This window comes from Neopelma chrysocephalum, unplaced genomic scaffold (assembly GCF_003984885.1).
Source record: "Neopelma chrysocephalum unplaced genomic scaffold, ASM398488v2 Primary Assembly neopelma1_76, whole genome shotgun sequence".
Classification (NCBI taxonomy): domain Eukaryota; kingdom Metazoa; phylum Chordata; class Aves; order Passeriformes; family Pipridae; genus Neopelma; species Neopelma chrysocephalum.
In genome coordinates, this window is record NW_020897737.1 from 9,980,011 (window position 1) to 10,001,970 (window position 21,960).

Below are 21,960 nucleotides of genomic sequence, written 5' to 3' on the forward strand. Positions count from 1 at the left end.
TGCCCAGCTTCGGGCTGCACCACTCCCACCTCACCTTTTCCTGAGCAGAGCTTCCTGGTGTCTTTCTCAAAGTAAATTTGGAAACTACAGACTTATTAATGAACCCTTTCAAATACACCTTGTGGGGAAAGGTACCACATCAGTCTTCTGTGTGAGTGTATGTTGTCTCTCCGGCCAGCAGAAAAGCCGTGGGCTGAAGTGCAGTGGTAGCAGTGCTCCCTGCCCGCCTGTGGCATAAAAAGGAAAGCCAAAATAAAACACAGAGTAAATTAATTTTTAATTTTTCATGGTGGCAGCACAGCCACTTCTCACAGCAGGGCACAGAATCATTAGAGACTGATCTGTCCTAATAGGTACAGAAGTACTTCTGTAATTATCCGAGTACAGTTTCTTTCCAATCTGGTAAGACTTGCCTCCCCAGCACTGACACAGTCCCTGTGGCATCAATGACTCTGCTTTCCAACATCCCCACTCCTGATCTCGGAGGCATCAGCTCATCCTCACGAATAATGACGGCCTTGTGCGTGAGTCTAACATGGAGTGTGCAGGGGACACGTGCACGAGCCGCAATTTCACCGACAGTGACTAATCAAACTACTTAATTCTTCCATTCCACAGAGCTGCCCGACAGTTCACAGCAATTAAATAACAAGATATGTGGGAGAAGCACACATAGTAATACCTGTGCCATGCAAAATATGTTGACCCTTTTGTGTCTGCGGGTCTGGCACAACCCACACCCTGGTTGCTGCCATCTGCCCACACCGGCACGGTCGGTCGGCTGCAGGCTGGTGGGCAGGTTTGCTCTGGAGGAGTCAGTGCTGCCAGGCCTTCCTGCGTCCCTGCAACACCTTCCCTGCCTTCCTGTGCTCTTCGACTGCTGCTCATCCTGCTGCAAATAGTGCAGTCACAGCCAGCTGTTAGGATCTGATTATTAAAAAATACCTCTGCCTGAATTAAGGTGCAAAAGAGATCATATGCCAAAGTCAATAGCATGGATTTTATTTGACAGTAAATGTGAGGGAGAGAGAAACAGGAAGAGGGGGGAGGGGGAGAGAAAAAGAGTGAGAGGAAGAGACAGATTAAGTAAAAGATCACCACCACATGGATTCTGTTGGCATCCTCGCTTTTTCTGATCTTCTCCGTGGTGAAAGTCCCGAAGTTGTGCTTCTGTGATACTACTTTTATACAGTCCAAGTCCTGGATATTCACAGGGCACCAGGAGATATTCCCACAACTTGGAATGGCATGGGTGTAAGTAGTTGTTTTCTTTCCCACAGCTTGCACAGTGAAATATTGGTTTGCTCATTTCAAACCTTCACCTTCATTTAGGTTTGGAATTAACACTTTCCTTTCTCACAGTTTTGCACAGTGGGAGTCTTTATCTGGATAGGTTACCCAGATCTGCCCTACCAGGCCTGGTTCCTGTTGTGGCCATGTGGTCTTATCACAGGTTCCTTTTCTGGTGACTTATCTTATGGGAATTTCTTTCTTTGACTGTGTTTTGAGACAATGAATTGCATTCTTTAAGTCCTGACACCGGTACAGTCCTTTATCTCACCTTACTTACTTATTTTGAGCAGTTGCTTGTAAAAATGTGTTTCCTCCTTCCCACAGTGTTAGTCACAGTATTTCTGACATAGTTCATCTCTCATTTACCTGTCAAGATCTGGTTAAGGACTCTGCATCCTCCTTTCTAATAGCTGGTGACACTGCAAATCACTACCAGAGCCTGCAGCTGGCGAGTAACTGCTGTGCAACACAAAGCAAAGACAAATCACTCGTCTATGACAGTATCACTCAGAAAAAAGTATTTCAGCTGCATCTGATAAGACAGCTGCAAAATATGTACAGCCTTTTGGTGTATAAGAATATGAAGTATGTGGGGAAAAAAAATATTTCTGGATGGCGCTATCAAAAATGTTTAGCACATGGTTAGCAGTTTCCAGTCAAGTGGAAGATAAACCTTTTATAGACTGCAGCGATTTGCTGTCAGTGGCACTTTCAAAAAGCTCAATTCAGATCAATCAGGTTAGGAGGTGATACAGACATTTGTCAGCTAAACAAAGGAGGTTACAGACCCGAGGGTGAGATACAAAATAAGGCATTTAATTGCATAAGGGTCAACGAAAGTAGCACACAAACCTATGGAATTGTATTCATACCGTTAGTCCTATTAAAACATCTGATAAACGGGCTACCCCCTGAGGATGAGTTGTAGCATTGAGCCTCCAGTTTAATTGTCTTATAGAATGTCTGAGACATTAAAAAAAAAATGGTTTTCTTCCAATGTTTAGGTGTCCTACATTGGATAGCAGCAGAGGGGCATATTAGCTTCTGTGAGATGAAAGAAATTTAATGCATACTGATTATATTTTACTGCTATAAGCAAAACAGCAGCACTTTAAAAGAGTAAAATGCTCTTTCTATAAATACTACACATATATTGTAGAATGAAATTCCTGGTCCCAGAGCCTGATCCTTTTTTGTGAAGGGAGGAAGCGCGATGGATGTTGCTATATTGCCCTCTCGTGGGTCGAGCCTGCAAACAGCAGCTGAACGTGCCGGAGCTGCCACTCAGTGTCACTCACGAGTTTTCAGCGGCCTGAGCTGACAGCCAAGGGGTGCCCCGCCTGAGGAGAAAGGGTTGGGAGGTCGGCACGTGGTAAATATTTAGTCAAATACGTCCATTTCCCCCTAAATTCTCTGTTTCTATATATTTCTGCAGAATATAGCTCTGAGGGTAGGTCCCTGATGGAATTGCAAATGTTGTCCTGTAACATCAAAACAATAAGCGGTAAAAATACAGTACCACTCCTCTTCCCAATTCTCTTTCTGCAGGACTTGATGCAGCAAACAGTAATTAAAGAGCAGGAGGATGAACAACACTATTTGGTGTCACAATATGCAGATGAAGCGCATGCCAGAAGTGAAGGGAGCATACCAGGGAAGACAGTCTACACACAGATCCATTTTACTGTGCTGTGAGTGATGTCATCTATCACACAGAGTGCTGCAATTGCCTCCCACATTGCTGAATCTCATCTCTATTCTATCCTGCTCTTCTGGGAATTTTAAAACAGCGTTTTCCTGTCTCGCCGAGGTACTTTTGTCACCCGTGCTGAGAGAGTTGTCTGAGTAGTTCATAGTCTCTGAAATATTTATCCTCTCACTTTTCTTGTCAGGTAAGAAAATTCTCCATTTTGCAGATGACAAAGTGAGGCACATGGATTAATTCTCAGTTCAAAAAAGAGATTTATTCATGCAAAGTGGTGCTTAGGCAGAATTTAAGAGTCTATATCCAAAATGTACATTGTGAAAAGCCCTGTTCAAGGGTTGGAGGCGTCTGATGGCATGCAAGGAAGCTGTCAGGGAGTTTCCTTCTCTGCCTGAGGGAGAGGAAAAATGACAGCAATTCAACTCTTTGTTATAAGCCATTTATTTCTATACATGAAATAAAAGTTATGAAATAAAACTGCATTCAGATAAGACTGCATGCAGCCTCTGCTACTCATAACCACCTTGGGGTGGAGGAGGAACAGCTTATAAATCTCCCAGAAGGGAAGGAATCAAGGTAGGATCTTGTCCTCCCATGCTGTGACTTGCTGAGGGAAATGCTGCCTCTCTTGTTTTATGCACGTTGGACACCTACATCCCCAGGGAAAACCTTCCCTGAGAGCCTGCTGCAGTGTCAGCAGCCAAACTACACACGGCCTTGGCTTCACTGAGCTGACCAGAGAGGCTTATGCTGAATTTGTGAGGCTGTTTGGGGCCTGACCTGCTGTTCAGAATTCATTTCTGAACTCTGAACTATCTTGGAGTTCAGTTGAAAAGACTTTATCACAAAACAGGATGCCCTACTTCCGACTGATAACCTATAGCACTACTCTGGGAAACACCAAACCTGCATCCTAGGCTCTTCTAATCCCATGAAAGTTTGAGCCTTCATCTCCCTGACCTCAGAAAAATGCCCTGAACATCAGGTGCTGATTATTTGGGGTGGGAATGGTCCCCATTACTCTCGGGCCACTGAGAGAGGAAGGTCTGCAGCACCAGCAGAGAGCAGCCATGACCTGCAGCTCAGAGGGCTGTGTGCCTTCTGCAGGCAGGACTCTGGCTCCTACTCTAGAGTATTTTTCTCTGTTTTATGAGAGATGTGTTTCAATTTCCTTATTAGCACGAGGAACCACAGGGTGCCCCTCCTCAGGCTAAGTGCCTACAGCCAAAGCTACTGATCCAGTCCCCTGTGGGGATTTTGCTCTCACAAATCCACACTTTTGACTACAGAGCAGTCTGAGCTCAATAAGAGGTGACAATCACCCCTGTGCAAAATGCCTCATAAACTGGCAACTCTTCCTGTAATGCAGAGCCATTTGTTCAAACAAAGGGAAGGGTGATGCTGATTTGGGAATTACTCTCCTGGGCACATTTTGTAATCCCTGGCTATGCAAGAGAGCAGGCAAGACACTGCAGACACTGAATCCCTATTTTTACAGGGAAACATCAAAGACAAGTTTTCAGTTCTCTCAGTGTTTCTGATTGACTAGTTTGAAACTCTCCTGTGCTCAGCAATTTGGCTTTTGGACATTCCCATCTGAATGCCTGATTTTCCTGTCTTTGATGGAGAGTGACTGTCACCCCACTGTCACAGGCAGAGTGGGAGATTCAGACAAAGTTTATTAAAGGAATCCTCCCACTGAATCACAGGGTACAGCAAGGACCCCTTTGCTTTCTAAATTTGCTACAAAAGATCCAATCTTAGCCCCAGACTTTGTCAATAGTTTATGTGTGAAGTATTGTATAGGTGTAATTGAACCTTCATACAACGTTGTCACCAGGATTAAGGATGGCAAACCATATATATTTATAGAAATATATATATGATTTATTATGATAATGATTAGAAAAAGTTCTTAATCAGAATTATTAATGACACACTATAGGAGCTATAACAATATTACAATACTATTATAATATAGTGCACTATGAAGCAATATTGAAGCTACATATGTATATATATGCCATTGTATTAAAGCTAGCAAAACCAATTGAGTAGAGATTGATGTCACCCATATCAATAACTGTGGGCAAATCACTTTCACTCAACCTCAAGGAGTAACACTGAGGGACAGCTTCACTCAAGGGAGGAATCTCCATACACACACTCCCAAGAAGACCCTGCCATTAAAATTTCGGACTGGGCTTTTATAGTATAAAGTGACTGACTGTCCATCATATATCTCCAGGCTGGCTGTGTCAGCTCAGCAGCCTTAGACAAGCAGTTGGTATCACTTGTTTCTTCCTTTATCCAGGTGCTTTGCCAGGCCTACCACATCTTCACCTCACTATCAGGATGTTTAACTTTGGGATTGATGAGTCAGACTGATTTCACCATTATTCAACACCAAAAGCAGCATGACTCCTCTGTCTCCATTTACCACTAGTAGCTTTGCAAATTGGGCATTATTTGAGTTGTTCTACCCCATTCCAGGCAGAGCATCCTGCTACAACCACCAAGGCACCCCTGCAGATGGCATTGCAGAGAGGGTGCTGGCAACCCTGGTGCCACAAGCTGCACATTAAAACTCTCAAAGCCCAGTACTGGACACCTGCTAAAGTGCTCTCATCTGTTGAAAGCAAGCAGCCATGTTAGATAGAAAGCTTTGTTTTTGTTCTTGTGTTTGGAACAAATCACTCTAGAGTCCAAATTACATCTGAAAGAGGTTATTCATGTGGCTTACCAACAGCACTTAAATTTAGGCAACTAATTTAGCCATCTGAATTGGGAGACTATCCTGCCTCATTTTCTTTGTATGGAGTGTGGGGAAAGAAAAACTCACCCAGAAGCTTTTCAAAGCTGGAACTAAAAGTCAGGGGCTGTTTTCAAGTCATCAGTGGTGGGTTACATTACAATGCAGTGCAACATCTGGATTTTCTGATTTGTCCTCTGAAGGACTCTCACATCTGCAGTGGTAGGAGTAGGCACATATAAGACCAGGCACGTCCTTCCATTAAGAAGTGTATCTGTCTCCTAAATGTGACTATGTGAAGAGGAAGAGCATTAGCACTTTTCTACTTGATAATGCAACTCAGCAGTAAGGGAAAGTGTTACATTAGGAAACACACTGTTTTTACGTAGACTGCAGACATCTTCTTTTGAAGCTTCATTCAGCAAATAATTTGGAAGTTGATTCAAAGCCCAGATAAAGAAGACCATGTCTTACTATGTACATGTCTTTAAGCAGATGTCTAAGGACATGTCTATTCAGCAAAGCACACTCATGTGCATTTAAATCCCACTGGAGGCCAATTTTCCCCCATAAGTGCATTATTGAACTGGGATTTTGAAATACATCATTGCTTCTGTTTGAAATCTTTCCTCACTTTGGAACTCTACTGTTTCAAGAAAAAAAAAGCCATATGGAACTAATCATGCACATTTTGTCTAGCAGATAGGCATTATAGCAGATTGTGTTTTCCCTTCAAGTGATTGTCCATATGAGCAGGCAAACTGTGGTGTGTATATAGCTGAACATGCAAGACAAGGTTTTCAGCCATAACAACATCCATACTGATGTACCTCCTGCTTAGTCGCATAATTATGAGATGAGAACACTCTTCACTGCCTATCTGCCAGACAAATGAGGCTTCCCTTCCCTTCCCTTCCCTTCCCTTCCCTTCCCTTCCCTTCCCTTCCCTTCCCTCTCCCTCTCCCTTTTCCTGCCCTCTTACAGACCTTACTGCTTTTTAGCTTGTTATCTCCTCATTTGCTTCCATTTAACAACTGGTCCTTCTATTGACTCCTCAGAAACATAGAGTTCAGACTACAGAAGAGAGATTTCCCATTCTGGCAGATATTCCACAAGCTACTATACTGCCCCAGAGAAAATGCTCCTGGGAAGTATATGACTTCTGAAACTTCAGTACTGGCTTGCAGAGAATCAAGAGAGGATCAACACTGCAGGATGTCTACAAACCATAACCCCAGGGCTAGAAAGGAAGCATCAACCACCACTAATCCTTATATGAGAAGCCTGGACAGAGAGGACACAGTAAGTAAAGTTGTACATAGCTAACTTTTTTTTTTATAATTATCAAGTACAGAGTTCTTTTCACTCTTTATATACATCTCTGTCTAAATAACTTCTTGTATAAGCTTTTCTGTAGTATGACATCGCATTTCAGATATATCCAAAGTTCTTAATCAAACCACTTCTCATTTCTACCTAATTAAAAAAATCATCCTTCTCTGGTTGTGACTGAAATATCTTTTGTCAGCAGCAGAGGCCACACAACACAGGCTAGTGTGTTAAACATGTTTTTTTTTATATTCTTTGTGTTTTACTCAAACGGGATACATCCTTCCTCAGCTCTTTATACCCAGTACAGAGAGATCATCTGAAAATCACAGTAGCAATCAGCTTGCATTTAAGATGATCCAAATGTAGCACCTGTGGAATATATGGCACAATTTTTAAAGGAGCCTGTAAGTGTCTCTGTTCTCACTCATGTGGTGAGCACTGGGTTCATCCAGAGTGAGACCTTACTCTGACCTAAAGACAAATGGCAGGTTGTTGAACTGTGTAAATCAGATGCCAAGAAAGAGCAAAGAGTAAAGTTTTATCAGCTCACAAAGTACCCTGGTTCTTTCTCATTAAAAAGTGACAGGTATAGTTCCAACTAAAATTGCTGTGTCTGTGTAACTTTTTTTCATGTCACAACACTGGGCCTACAAGGCAAACTCACCCCAGTTCTTTTCACTTAAGGCTTCTTAGCCAGAGGTATTCTGAGCATTTTATTAGCAGTTGTTTGGAGTCTAAAGACAACATGTTCATTCCTCCAACTCTTGAAAACAGACCTATGCATTATGCCATAACATTATCTAATTTACACACACAGAAACACACCTAGTACGTATAGATATGTGTGAATATTATTTTCTGCTGAAAAATTATATTTTAAATATTTTTCAGAGCGTGTTAACAGTATTTCAGAAGGTGAATATTTTTGTGTCAAGATTTGCATCAATCCTTGTCTGTAAATCAAAAGGGGATAAAAACTCAGGAGTAACACAACTAAAATTTCTCAAATGTGTCCTAAATTACTCTTCTATGCTTGAAGATTCTCGGTGATTAAAGGTGTGTATCTCAGCACTCTCCAGTTCTCTGAACTAGTTTAGTGGATATGACTCCAAAGCTCTTTCTTCCATTAGCGTTTTAGTATTGAATTGCATTGATCCTACCACAAATACTTGTCCAACATGGAATATCGAATGCCAGGAGAAGATAATATGGAGGAACCTAAATTTCCCACAGGGCAGATGAATACGAAGGGAGATGATAGGAATTTATGGTAGGGTAAAGTCTGAAACATTTTTGTAATGGCCATTTGGATTAGGCAGGCAACTGTAGTGTCAAATGGGCTTCCAGCAGAGGGAGATGGAAAAGTTAGATTTTACTTTTTTTGTTTTTAGAGCTCTAATTTTTCATATAGCTGTACTTGTGAGTGGGTGTAAAACTATTCCCTTAATACGTATGTAAGAGAATGAAAAGGGTATGTTACCAACATCATAACCAAACATTTGTATTTTAAAGTCCCAGCTGGGACTGAATGAATATTTTATGAACTGAAAAGGTAATTTGAGTTCACTTGGCACAATTCACACAGCAGATGATTTGGAGCTGGCCTCAATTTGAGCTGCAGGGTTTGCAGTGAGTGAGTGAGAAAGGAATGGAAGGCAGTAGGTGTGTGTGGCTCTTTGTATGCTGCAGTACTTGGCCTTGAAAATTCTCACTGAAGTTGCCAATTTTATATAAAATACCTAAAATAGTCAGCCCAATGACTCAAACTCGTTTGCTCTGTCAGCAGGTTGTGTCACCTACAGCAATGACCATGCTACAGGTATGCTCAGACCCTAATTCTGGCCAAAGGTGAATAGACTTATTTCACCAGGAATAAGCAGCAATGATGGTGTTTGCCCTTGCTTCATAACTTCATACCAGAGTGGGGAGTAAACAGTCTTTTGAGAGAGAACAACCACCGAGCCAAATCTGAATCAGCTCTATTAATCAAGTAATGAAAAGTGCCTGAAAGCAAATCACATTTCAACTTTTCAGTGGTCTACAATACAGGGAGGTTGGGTTGATTTGCAATATTTTCCTTTTTTGGCTGCTTCAGTGAGAAATCAATTGTTTGAAAACCATGAGTGGTTAGAAACTCTCAATCAGCTTGTGATTAATAGAGAACAGGAATATAGCAAAAATTTTATTTTCTACTTTTCAGTGGGTATGTTAAATATTTTATCCTGCTGTTCAATTTGATTATTCTGACAACTTTCTGCATAAGATACAGAACTCTCCATGTGGAATAAATATTAACTCATCTCTCTTACACAGAATAAAAAGAACAGAGATGGATGGGCTTATGCCTGTAAGCAGAAAAACTGTGTTGCACTCTTGGAAAATGTGAAGAGAACAATGTCTAAAGGAATTATTCTGGAGTGATTAAATAACTATAAAAGATGTGAAATTTTTTTTTCTTAGTTCTTATGTTTACCTTCATCTGATTTTCCAAACTGGTTTTTGCTTATAGATATTCAGAACACCAAAAATTTTAAAGAGCCAGTGCACATATGTATGTGTATGTGTTTGACAAATATGACAAGTAAAACTTTATTAATAGTTCTAATTCTCAATCTTTGCACTCCTTGTAACAAATGCGTAAAAGATAAGTGTTACATATCATTCTTTGGTTGCTTCAGTCATTATTCAATGAGGCTACAAAAGTTAAATATGTGACTGAAAGTAGTAGATCTATATCTTATTTGAAAAAGCTCAATATCAAGTCAGAGGCATTCAAACAAGCCCTAGTTTGACTTGTAAAAAATAAAATATCACTTTTATATGTCTCAATAATATTTCATAATTTAGGGATATTATTGCTTGCTCTTTATCATGGGAAATTAAAATATAATAAGATCACAGTAAGATTTCAGAGTATTTTTCATCTGAGCAGCTGTTGGGTGCCAAGAGGGCAGTCCTGGACTGCCTACTCTGGGATAGGTGATGGATGTTCGGGATACCCTTGGGCTAAATTAAGGTGAAACAACGCCAAACGATCAATTACAAAGTTTTATTTAGGACAGCAAAGACTTAAACTTTCAAGTGATAGATTGAATGGCCCACAGCGACAACGATTTAAACGTTTCTAAACAGCATGTGGCAGCAGAGATTTAAACTGTTAAGGAGAGGGGAAAAAAGAAAGAAGGGAAGATAGAAAAATAGAGGTTGAGAAAAGGATCCAGGTCACCACTCAGGGTTTCAGCATCATCTGGGGTCCAGTTCCTCTGGATGGTGGGTGCACAGATGGTGGGTGCACAGATGGTGGGTGCACATACAGCCCCTCCAGTTGTGCTATTTATAAAATCGTCCTCACACGTTATTTTGTTATTTCTGAACTTTTCAGAAGGGTGTTGGGGGGCCTTGTGGTTTCAATTCCCCTCCCCTGACAGAGGCACAAGTGCAATGGTGTCTCAAATTTGGTTTTAGAGGCAGCTACTCAAGATAAGGAAGGTGGTCCCAAAAAAACACTATCCTGCCTCCAAAGACCCTCTTTCCTAACCTCGCCTTATCTCATTGTGAGACCCCTGGTGGCCTAGTGGTTAGCGTGCAGGACTTTCACTGCTGCGACCACGGGTTCGAATCCCCGGTCTCCTGGCCTGATGGAGGTCGTTAGCCCTGTGTGGCCATCCATCTATGAGAAGGACACTCTAAACAAACCTACGTCCTGAGGACCTCGCTGCCATTGTCCAAGCTTGCTTGGCCCCGGCAGATGAACCTTAGGATTAAAGGGTGGGCTCAGTTCAGCGCAGGCTGTGTCTCACCTAAAAAATCCATTGCGCAGGCTGGAAAGGTAAAAGACCTTTCCCCAAATCTTCGTTCCCGAAGATGGGCCATGATTATCTCATTGGCATAGTAACATTCCTTTTCTCTTCTGCCCATTGTTTGAGACATTAACTCTTCCGGGTTTACATTAACTCTTCCAGGTTTACATTAACTCTTCCAGGTTTTCAGTCTCTCAAAGCAACTCTTCTCTTTAGGATGAAAAACACGACCTACTCACCCTTCTCTATAACTGAGAAATTACCACTGACACTGAAGGCACACAGTAGACCATGAGCTAAGGCAAGAACCAAGATGAGTTTCTCTTTGAATCTGTATCCTAGCCACCAGACAAGGTAACTTTTATTCCAGTAGCAAATATTCTATCTTTATTATGTGTATTGCAGACAATCTAGGAAGCTCAAAGCAGGGGGCTGAAACCTATTGTTTAGGCACTCTGAGAACAAAAACCAAAAATACAGTGTATCAGGGGAAAACGGAACATGACAGAACAGTTCACAGCAGCATATTTTTTCTAAGGGCATTTTTCCTTTGTTTGCCACATATCCTGACAGTACTTCAGCCTTAAGACAAATTTGACAGCCTTAAAGCCTGTTTGGACAACTGTTGATGAAATAACGATTTCTGAAGTAACCAGCAGCCACACGGTAGCTACCCAATATGTAGCAGAGCCACAAGTGCTGACATTGCAATTTTCTCCACAAAATCAGTAATGACCGGAAAGGTCAACATAATTCAATTATACTTTGAAGCTAAAGTCTTTTACTGATGTCATAATGAAGGAGAATGATCTCAAACATCACTTATGACAGTCAAGAAATGTAACCTAGCAGCCCTCTGCAGGCTCTGCTCAGCAGAGCAAACTCCTAGAATGAAAAAGGTTCACTCATTTTTCAGAGTTTTTGTAGCATCTGTGATAGATAACAGTATTAACATCATGGCCAGCCTTATCTGTCAGGACCAGCAACTTTCACTGTGGAAGCTAAATTTAAGTTACTAATGTATGACATGATAAACATTGCAAGGACCTTTGGTAGTGCATGTCCCTGGATGTTACGAATGCTCACGGCTCTGAAGAACCAAGTGAAGCTGCAGTGCAAGCAGTGCACATCCAAGGAAAGGAACGTGAAACTTGGGCATCATCTCAGGTGCCTGGGAGAACTGAAATCCTGTGGGCAAAAGGGCAGCAGACCTGGATCTGGCCCCAGCTAGAGCCTGACAGCACTGAGTCACTCAGTGAGACCATGACAACCACAGCCTTATAGACACCATAAGGGTCACTTAAGATGCTTTTTTTTTTTTGAATTTGTGGTTTATACATAGGAAGACACATGGGAAATGACTGGGCTTGTGAAATAAAGCTCAGGTGAGGATTTGCATTGAGCCTAGTTATTACGTTAGACTACTGCAACAGAATCATTGAATCAAAGAATCATTTAGGTTGGAAAAGACCCTAAGATCCAACTGTTAATCCAGCACTGCCAGGTCCAGCACTAAGCCATATTCCTAAGTGAAACATCATGTATTTTAAATACCTCCAGGGATGGTGACTCAGCAACTCCCCTGGGCATCTTGTTCCAATGCTTGTCAACACCTTTGGTGAAGAAACTTTTCCTAAAATTCAATCAAAACCTCCCCTAGCAAAACTTGAGGCCATTTCCTTTTGTCCTGCCAGTTATTACTTGGGAGAAGACACCACACCCCACCTGCCTAAAACTTCCTGTCAGGTAGTTGAAAAGAGCTATAAGGTCTCCCCCAAGCCCCTATTTCTCCAGGCTGAGCAAATCCAGCTCCCTCAGTCGCTCCTCATAAAACAGAAGTGGCCCCAAGACTGAGCCCTGGGGAACACCACTGGTGACCAGCTGGCACCTGGATGTAACTCCATTCCCCACCACTCTATGGACCCAGCTGTCCAGCCAGTTTTTCTCCCAGCAAAGAGTGCACCTGTCCAAACCACGAGCAGACAGATTTTCCAGAATAATGCTGTGAGAAAGTGTCAAAGGCTTTATTAAACTACAGGGAAACAAAGCCTCTTCCTCATCTACTAAGCAGGTTTTCTTGTCATGGGAGGAGATCAGGTTACTCAGTCAAGCCTTATGTTAAGTACCTCAGAATCTTCCTCCTTCTCCTTCTTTGTCACTGTGTTTCCTCCTAACCAGCAAAGGCTGAAGATTCTCCTGAGCCCTCCTTTTGTTGCTAATGTACTTATGGAAACATTTTTTAGTCTTTTACAGCACTGGACAAATTAACTTCCAGTCAGGCTTTGGCTCTTCCAATTTTCTCCCTGCATAACCCCACAACAGCTGTGAAGTCCTCCTGAGTGGCTGCTCCTCCTTCCAAAGGTCATAAACTCTCTGGTTCCATCTGAGTTTCATCTCAGTTCCATCCAAAGCCCAGGCTGGCAGGGTGGGGTCACCATGGGGCTCTGGTACCTGTGACATCAGAGGGGACAAGTCTCCAGGTGCCCCATCTGGCAGTGCAGCCACCATTTCCCTGCCACCCAGCCCTGCTGAGCCCCTTCTCTCCCTCCTCCTCCTCCAGGCCATGGCTCTGAGCGTCACCCAAATCCTGATAGCGCTGGGTGTCCTACAATTCATGCTGCTGTTGGATGACCAGTCAGTCAAGGTCACGGAAGAGCTCCTGAAGCAGCATGAGGAGCTTCAGAATCAGGAGATGACTTGGTTGAAGGGGATGGAGAAGAGGATCCAGGAGCAGACCAGACTCAGTGAGGAAAGCCTGCTCCTCTCTGCCTGCCAGCGGTGGTGGTTCTGGGCCTCTGTCAAAATCCTCCTTGTGATTTTTGGGTTCTACTGGCTGCCGAAGCAGAGGAGTGCTGGCTCTGACAGCGGCAGTCAGCAGGGAAATTCCAGCAGTGCCCAGGATCAGAGAGAGGAGGAGGACTGGGAAGATGAATCAGACCCTTACAACACTCAAGACAAGCCCCTGGATAAGGTAGGGACCTCCACTGCATTTGCCAAGCCCTTCCCAAGAACAGCTTTCTGATGGCTGCATCCAGCCATGAGAGCAGGCAGCACTTACAAAGTCCTGGCACCCTCAAGGATAACATCACCAACCTCCTGCTGCTCATGTCCCTGAGACCACCCTTTGTGCACTTTTTCCACCAGGGCTCAGCACCCTGGTGGGTCTGCCAGTGAGACACTCCTGCGCCATTTGCAGCACTCACCGGAGAACGTGTTGTGCTTCCCCCTCTGCTGCCTGACAAGACAAACAGAAGACACATCCCTGCTTCCTGTGCAGTCTCTGCACCTGCTGCCAGTCCTGATGCTCCCCCTGCCGGGAGGCGTGGGACAGATTCACCCTTTGTGCATGTTACTAAAATTGTGTGTTTGTTTAGAGAAATGCTTTGTCTGTGGGTGTCTGGGCAAGACTGTGTTGGAGGATAGTACCCCTTGGTTCCACCTCCCCTCTCTAACAAAGAGATGAAGTTTGTGCTTCAATTTATGTTTGCAGTGATTACACTTGTGCTGAGATGCTTAGCACCTCCCTGTCTTCTCCTGGTGTTCTTGATATCTCCTCCTCCCTGTATCCTTTCCCATGTCCCAGAATGCCTCTAAACTGGCTTCAAAAGATGATGCTGAAATCAGCAGCTCCATCACGGGGTCTTGCTGCTTGTCCTTGAGCTGTTCCTCTTAGGAGGGTGGTCCCATCAAATAAACCCCCAAAGGCCTGCAGAGGCCATTGTGTTACCTATTTATGACCATCAGATCCTGACCCACAGCTGGAGGCTCAGCCACCTCTGGACAGAGTTTGATGGCTGCTGGGAGATGGCCGTGTGTACATAGACCTCCACAGGCCTCCTGCTGTTCTTCCTGCACTCCTCCTCCTAAGTGGGAATATTGCCTGTGTCTCCCAGGCAGCCGAGAAGGTCACTCTTGGTACAGGCAAATCCGTGTCTGTGGCCCAGGTGTCCAGGCTTGGCAGCACTGGAGCTGCAGGGGAGGCCTGTGTGAGAAAAGACAAAATGTTGCCCAGCAGAGGGAGGAGTGAGAAGTGTGAGGAACAGTGAGAAGGAGGAGGAGGAGGAGAGGGAGGAGGAGGAGGAGAGGGAGAAGGAGGAGGAGTAAACAATAGTAATAAATGCTTTTAGGAGTAAACTGCCATGGCAATCTATTATTATTAGCTTTTCATATCTTCAATAAAGTTTTGGACTTTTATAGTCTCATGTGTCAAGAGACCTGAGTATGTTCTCATGGTCATCTTTCTGGATGTCAGTCCTGAAAAGAGGCACATCCAGTGCCTATCAAACAGGTAAGCTGCACTCCCACAGTGGATCAATTCACCTCTCTGTTCATTCTGCAACTGAAAATAAGGGCTTGGAGCAGGACCAAGACTCTTTGAAGTGTTTTCAGTGATTTCACCAGCATGACCACCCTTTCCAAAAGCAGGGTGCACCCAAGGACAGGCGTGAGAAGCAGTCCATGTTGCTGTCTCTTCTTATAGGATTAGCCTGGTCCAGCCACGTGGACGCCTCATCTTGTTCCATGAGCATTTACTGTCTTTACTACAAGGAAAAAAAATATTAGTGTCAAATAAATGAAAAGCGTTTTCATTCCAGTCTCCATTAAACACAGTAAATTTCAAGACAACCAGAGTTTGTATGTACAGTTGAGAACACTTCACATGGCAGCCCGTAAACAAAATACAACATGCATTTTTAATTCTGTGAGAGTGTCACTACCCTAGAGCATCATTGGCACTTCAATTAAAATACCTCAAAGGAAAGAATAACAGAGATGCCTGGATGAAGGGATAGAATGAACCCTAAGGAAGTTTGGCACTGATACGAAGCTGGGGGGAGTTGCTGATACACCTGAAGGCTGTGCTGCCATTCAGTGGGACCTTGATAGGCTGCAGAGCTGGGCAGAAAGCAACCTAGTGAGGTTCAACAAGGGCAAGCGCAGGGTCCTGCACCTGGGGAGGGATAACCCCAAGCACCAGTACAGGTTGGGGGCTGACCTACTAGAGAGCAGCTCTGCAGAGAAGGACCTGGGGGTCTTGGTGGATGACAAGTTGACCATGAGCTGGCAGTGTGCCCTGGGGCCAGGAGGGCCAATTTTATCCTGGGGTACATCAGGAGGAGGGTGACCAGGATAGAGGGAGGAGATCCTCCCCTTCTACTCAGCCCTGGTGAGGTCACATCTGGAGTGTTGTATCCAGTTCTGGGTTCCTCAGCACAAAAAACACAAGGAGCTACTGGAGGGCCCAGCGGAGGCCACAAAGATGATGAGGGGTCTGGAGCATCTCTCTTATGAGGAGAGACTGTGGGAGCTGGGCCTATTTCCTCTGGAGAAGGGAAGACTGAGAGGGGATCTCGTCAATACATTTAAATATCTCGAATGTGGGTTCCAAGAGAATGGTGCCACAATCTTTTTCAGCGGTGCCCAGCAACAGGACAAGGAACAATGACTATAAAGAAACACACAAGAAGTTCCTCCTCAACATGAGGAAGAACTTCTTTACAGAGAGGGTGGTCGTGGAGTTTCCCTCTCTGAAGACATTCAGAACCCACCTAGATGTGTTCCTGTGTCACCTGCTCCAGGTGCCTGGACAGGGGAGGCTGGATCAGATGATCTCCAGATCATGTGCCTTCCAACCCCAATGATTCTGCGATTCTACGAACTTGAAAAATTACATGAAATTGCTTGTGTATGAAAATGCCAAAAAGAAGCATAAAATACAAAACACAATTTTTTTTTCCTTTTTCCTTTTCCCTTTTTCCTTTCTCTTTTCTCCTTTCCCTTTCCCTTCCCTCCCCTCCCTTCCTTTCCTCTTCTGCAGTTCTCTAGGTTCCCGAGGCCAATGTTATAAATACTCCAACCGGCAATTTCTATCAGAGCAGTCACTTTTTTGCCAAGATACGAGGATTTTCCATGTGCGCTTGGGGAATCCCACAGCGGGCGCCGGGCCTGGCATTGCGAGGACGTCCCGCCAGGGGTCCCCCTTGCACCAGATCCCGAGCACAGATCTGTTTGTGCAGGTCGAACTGGAAAATCTCCGTGAATTCCCTTTAAAAGACTTTACATATAACTACGTAAATATTGCTGCATAATCATTTGTTCACCAGAGAAGCCAGTTTTAAAGTACTTCCTCCATTTTGAATTATAACGTTCCTTGAAAGGACATAATTTGCTGATTAGAGATGTGTTTGTTTAGCTGCAGCGCCTGAAGCTTCAAATTTGATTGAGTTCATTCTAATCACAGAACTGATCTTATTTTCAGTAACATGGAGTTGTTTGTTCCAAATGCATTTATGAATTCTTATCTCAGTTATGTCACATGCTGGAAGTGATAGTACTCTTCCTAATTCCTAACATCATAAAACCTACGCAGAGGAGAAAGTGCTGGAAGAAGGAAACATCTTTTGAATTTCTATAAACTAAATGGGCTTAATTTCAAGTGTCTTTAATCCTGCTTATGCTGCCGTAAGGGACAGGCTCCAAAACCACACTTGATCCTTGTGCCTCTGACATGAAAGACCTGTCAAGTCTGACACACTGAGTGTGACACGAATACACTTGGCTCATGTCACACAGCCTCTGCCTATAGTTACATCTCCCTTGTTTACAATGCTTTACCATGTTTTCCTTCTTACTAAGTGCAACCTACCTCCAGAAGGAGCTGTTGCAACTGCCATTCCTTATTCTTCCAGTCTATAGGACGAGGGAGGAGAAAATATATTAAGTGAGGCAGTGGCACTTCACAGCACATTTTCCTGGCTCCTGTACCACCCCTTCTGCCCAGGGATCAGAGTACCTGCCCACCCTCTGCTTGGAACATTTTGGGAGAATTAAAAAATGAGCTTTCTGGGCCTTCAAGGCAAGCATCAAAGAGGGTAAACTTTTAACAAAGTAAGGCAGGGAGAGTTTTTGGTGATGACAGAAATTGCACCTGGAAAGTCACCTTTTACAGAACTTGTCTTGTCTCTGCTGCATACTGGAGACAGAGATGGCTTTTCAGAAATCTTCATTTTCAGCCAGGGATTAGAGTGGGACCTACAATGAATTAACTATTAATGTTACAAGCACATGTAATCCTCTGTCCCAAACTCCTATGTTGAACAGTCATGCCTGTGGGCCATAAGGTGAAGGACAGAGACCCAAGGATATACAAAGTTAGCGGCAAAATATTGCTTGAGCACCACAGAGCTCCTTTGCCAGCCCACTTGCAGCCTGCCTGTGAGCTGAGAGTGTCCATGCTCTCCAGGACATGTGTGCCAGGGATATGTTGCTGGAAGAGTAAGAGGTTCATTATCTTGTACCAGAAGTTACTGGTCTTTAGGTGCTATTTTAGGAAAAGGTCATCAGTGGGCCATAAAATGCTTGGAACATGTCCCCTCTCACCCCTCTCACCATTCTTCTGTGGCAACGGTGGGGAGAATGCCAGTGGAAAATTCCTATGAGGAAAATTCCTAATGAGGTCAGATACATTAGTTTTCCATCTTTTTTAACTACCCAAGCAGTGAAAGGCAATGGGAGTGACAGCCAACGCTGATCCAGACACAGCTCCGGGAAACATTATGCAGGAATAGGACCTTGATGTAAACAGGAGTCCAGGACTTTAATGCAAATAGGAGTCAAGCATGCTGAAAACATCAGGCTGATCTCCTCCTGAGATAGGGTTGTTCTAATCAGAAGAATTATTTGAAACTTAACTTAATCTCCTGAACACAACAATACCTAAATCTAAAGGTGAGTGTGGGAACATGTGACTAAGTACCCCAGCGTGGGCCTCGGAGCCTCAGAGCCAGCGTAGGCTGGAGGGCAAAGTGACATTAAAAAGAGAGAACAATTTGTACTCTGGCTAACATGCAGAGGTTTAATTTCTCCACAGTAGGTAACAAGCACCGACATCTGTGAAAGTCACTGTGCATTGAATAACAAGCATCCAAATGTGGGGCATCCAGAAAGTCGGCCAGTCCAGCCCTGCCAGCATCAGCAGCTGCACTTCCAAGTACAAAGTTTTCCTTGCAGTGACTGTTGATGGAGCCCAGGAACCTTTTCAAAGGAGAGGCTTCTCATCAAACTGTGTATTAATACCTGACTCTGGAGAGCTGATGGCTTTGTTTCATAATTTGATTCTGACAGAGGGGAATAGAGAAGGAAGGGAAGGCAAGAGAAGACGGCAAATGCAGGCAAATTCTTCTAAACTAGTTGTGATTCTAAAAAGTGATGTCAAGCTTCTTCTTTGCAGAAATGCTGAAAACAGTGCTGTGACACAGCAAATAAACCAAGCAGTAAGTGAGTAAGTATTACTGAATTAATTTGTTTTTAATGAGATACAATAATAAAGGTAATAATCAGAGAAAGGATGGATTCTATTTAAAAATTATTTTCAAGCTCATCACAGCAAGTTTTATTTTCAAATTTGAAACGTGAGCTTATACATACATCTATCTAATGTAAGTTTGTGTATAAATATTACACATATATTATTCCCTTTATCTACATTGCCTTTTTCATAATGAATTTGAATCATCTGGCTTACATAGAGAAACTCTAAAACCATGTTTGTATGGAAAGGCCATGGTTTTATTCTGTCATTCACTAGTGTCACTTTGTGAAGATTAAGTGTCTTAAAATACCTTTTAAACAGGCTTAATTCTGCTTACTTCAGAGAAATATCAACTTACAGAAAGCTGGAAGGGGAAAATCCTGTGCCAGAGCAGTATAGGTCTGATTCACTCAAGCATGAGCTTTTTATATTGAGTATGTGAGCAATATTTCTGACCCATATGGTTTACTGAATCAGAGCCTAATTTTGTAATATCCCATCCAAATTTATACCTTAGTACCTGAACATATTGCCTTATCAACTAGAATGTTTCCCTGCATAATTCATGAAGCTGTGAATTATTTTTATATATCTTCTACCTCTAGCTTTTAAAAGAACCAGTTTTAAAACAAATGACTAGAAAAAGAAAAATGCTTAACAGGCTTCTGAAATAATCTTAGACCATGATCTCGTGAACAATATTTACTGAGAGCAGCTAGGAACTATTCACTTATGCAAGATAAATCCCAGATGTAATATTTCCTTGATTATAGCTTACAAATTTGAGGGTATAAAATTAAGCAAAATGTTTTTGTTTAAAGTCCAACAATATTACTTTATCTTATTTTAATTTATAACTTCAAGCCACCCATAAAGCTCATACTAAAAGAAACCTAAAACCAGAGTATAATATATTGAATATTTCTGTTACCTCCTCCTTGGATGCTTAACAAGCAAAATAGCATAAACTGCTACAGATGGATCGTCATCTAGCACAGTTTAGCACAGCTTCTATGCATCCCATCAGACTGGTATATAGCAATGAAATGAAGACAGACGGTGTAATAAGTGCAAGAGCTGCAAATGGAAGTGAGCAGAAATTGATTTTGAAATGTTCTTGGCACTTTCCCAAGACAATATTATCACTGTATTTAAAAGGAAGTGCTCCATGCATTGTTTCAGGATTACTAAGAATTAACTCTGGCCTCCTTAATTATTTTCTCTTCTGAGACCTATTTTTAGTTCAGTTGTGATATCTACATTAAAAAAAAAAAAGGTTGTCGATTCTTAAAATTAGAAGACCAAGAATCATGCTTGAGAAATGTGCCTGGTTGTGGGCTCCCCAGTACAAGACAGATATAGAGCTACTGGAGAGAGTCCAGCAAAGGGTCAGTAAGATTATGAAGGGACTAAAACACCTCTCCCATGAGGAAAGCCTGAGACAGCTGGGACTGGTTGGCCTGGAGAAGAGAAGACTCAGGGAGGGGCCTCATCAGTGTATAGAAACATAGGAAAGTGTAAAGAGGATGGACCCAGGATCTTCTCAGTGGTGCCCAGTGACAGAGCAAGAGGCAAAGGGCACAAACTGAGATACACGAAGCTCTGTCTGAACATCAGGAAATGCTTTCTAACTGTGAGGGTGTATGAGCACTGGTACAGGTTGTCCAGAGATTTTGTGGAGTCTCCATGCTCAGATATTCAAAAGCCACCTGGACATGGTCCTGGGCAACTGGCTCTAGGTGACCCTGTTTGAGTAGGGGAGGGGAGCTGGACCAGGTGACCTCTGGAAGTCCCTTCCAAGCTCAGCCATTTTGTCATCCTATATAGAGAATTGTGACTTAAAATGTGTCAATCAAAAATTAAAAACAAACCCTGAGGAGACTGCAGTTTTCTTGAGTGTCAACCTCATTAATTTTCAATGTCTTAAATTAGGCCAACTGTTTCATTATTTGAGTGGACAATAACTATACACCCAAACTCAGGTTATTTTATGTTTTCCTAGGTCTGCAGCTGTAAGGGATAATGCATCAGCATTCCATGGAGAGAAGCCAGTATTCTGCAGATTCATAAAAGCATCTAGACCAGGCTGCTCCCACATGCATAAAGCTGGACCTGTGCAAATTTGCACGACTCACTGCTCCCTAACTTAGGCTGCTTAATCCTTAGGGATTTTCAGCAAAACAGCTAGGATAGAAGGTTCTCAGGAGAAGTCTCATATTAAAGTTTTCGTTTTTGTAAAGCCAGCCTTGTCTTATGGTTTTGTTAATTTGACAAAAAAAAAGCCAAAACCAAAAACAAACCAACCAAAAAACCAAACACCAAAACACCTGGAAGAGGTTTTGTTTCTGTATAATTTGTATTTCTAAGTGTGTGTCTTGTAATGCACAGCATGTCACCTGGCACTATGAGTGACTCAAATATGTCAAGCTGAGAGATCTAGACCTGGTCTACAAGCATGGCCAATACAGAAATTTTAAAAAAGATCAAACGCTGCACTAGTTTTGATGATTCAGAACTTTCCTCCATCTCTATTATCATGTATCTAACTTCCTTAGCATATCATTAAAGGGTAACTTGTTTCTGGAGGTGCTATCTTTCCCCAAGGACATAAAACCATTATTAACATTACCATCATTAGTTGTATTTAAGACCCCAGGACATTTTCTTTTCAGATTTAGTGTTACAGCCTGAAATCCCAACAATGTGCTTTACTACTCAGTGCCTGTGGCTGTGCCAAGTTCCCAGGGCCCAGTCACTGTCCCCAGCT

General features: G+C 42.9%; 2 protein-coding genes across 7 annotated transcripts in view; both read left to right on the top strand.

Annotated features, from left to right (window-relative positions):
- PRRG1 (proline rich and Gla domain 1) overlaps positions 1 to 5,668 on the top strand; it is a 51,297-nt gene extending 45,629 nt beyond the window's left edge. For all 6 annotated transcript variants that reach the window (XM_027688963.1, XM_027688962.1, XM_027688964.1 and 3 more), the window contains exon 6: positions 5,658 to 5,668. The gene's annotated coding sequence lies outside the window, so the exon portion shown is untranslated. The remainder of the gene's footprint in view (positions 1 to 5,657) is intronic.
- Positions 2,833 to 14,254, top strand: LOC113970254. The gene is made up of 4 exons (XM_027688959.1): positions 2,833 to 2,984; positions 6,809 to 7,052; positions 13,443 to 13,853; positions 14,027 to 14,254. Exons 1-4 carry the CDS (start codon positions 2,848 to 2,850, stop codon positions 14,054 to 14,056), a joined length of 822 nt encoding a protein of 273 aa, XP_027544760.1. The 5' UTR covers positions 2,833 to 2,847; the 3' UTR covers positions 14,057 to 14,254.
- Positions 14,255 to 21,960: the final 7,706 nt, after the last annotated feature.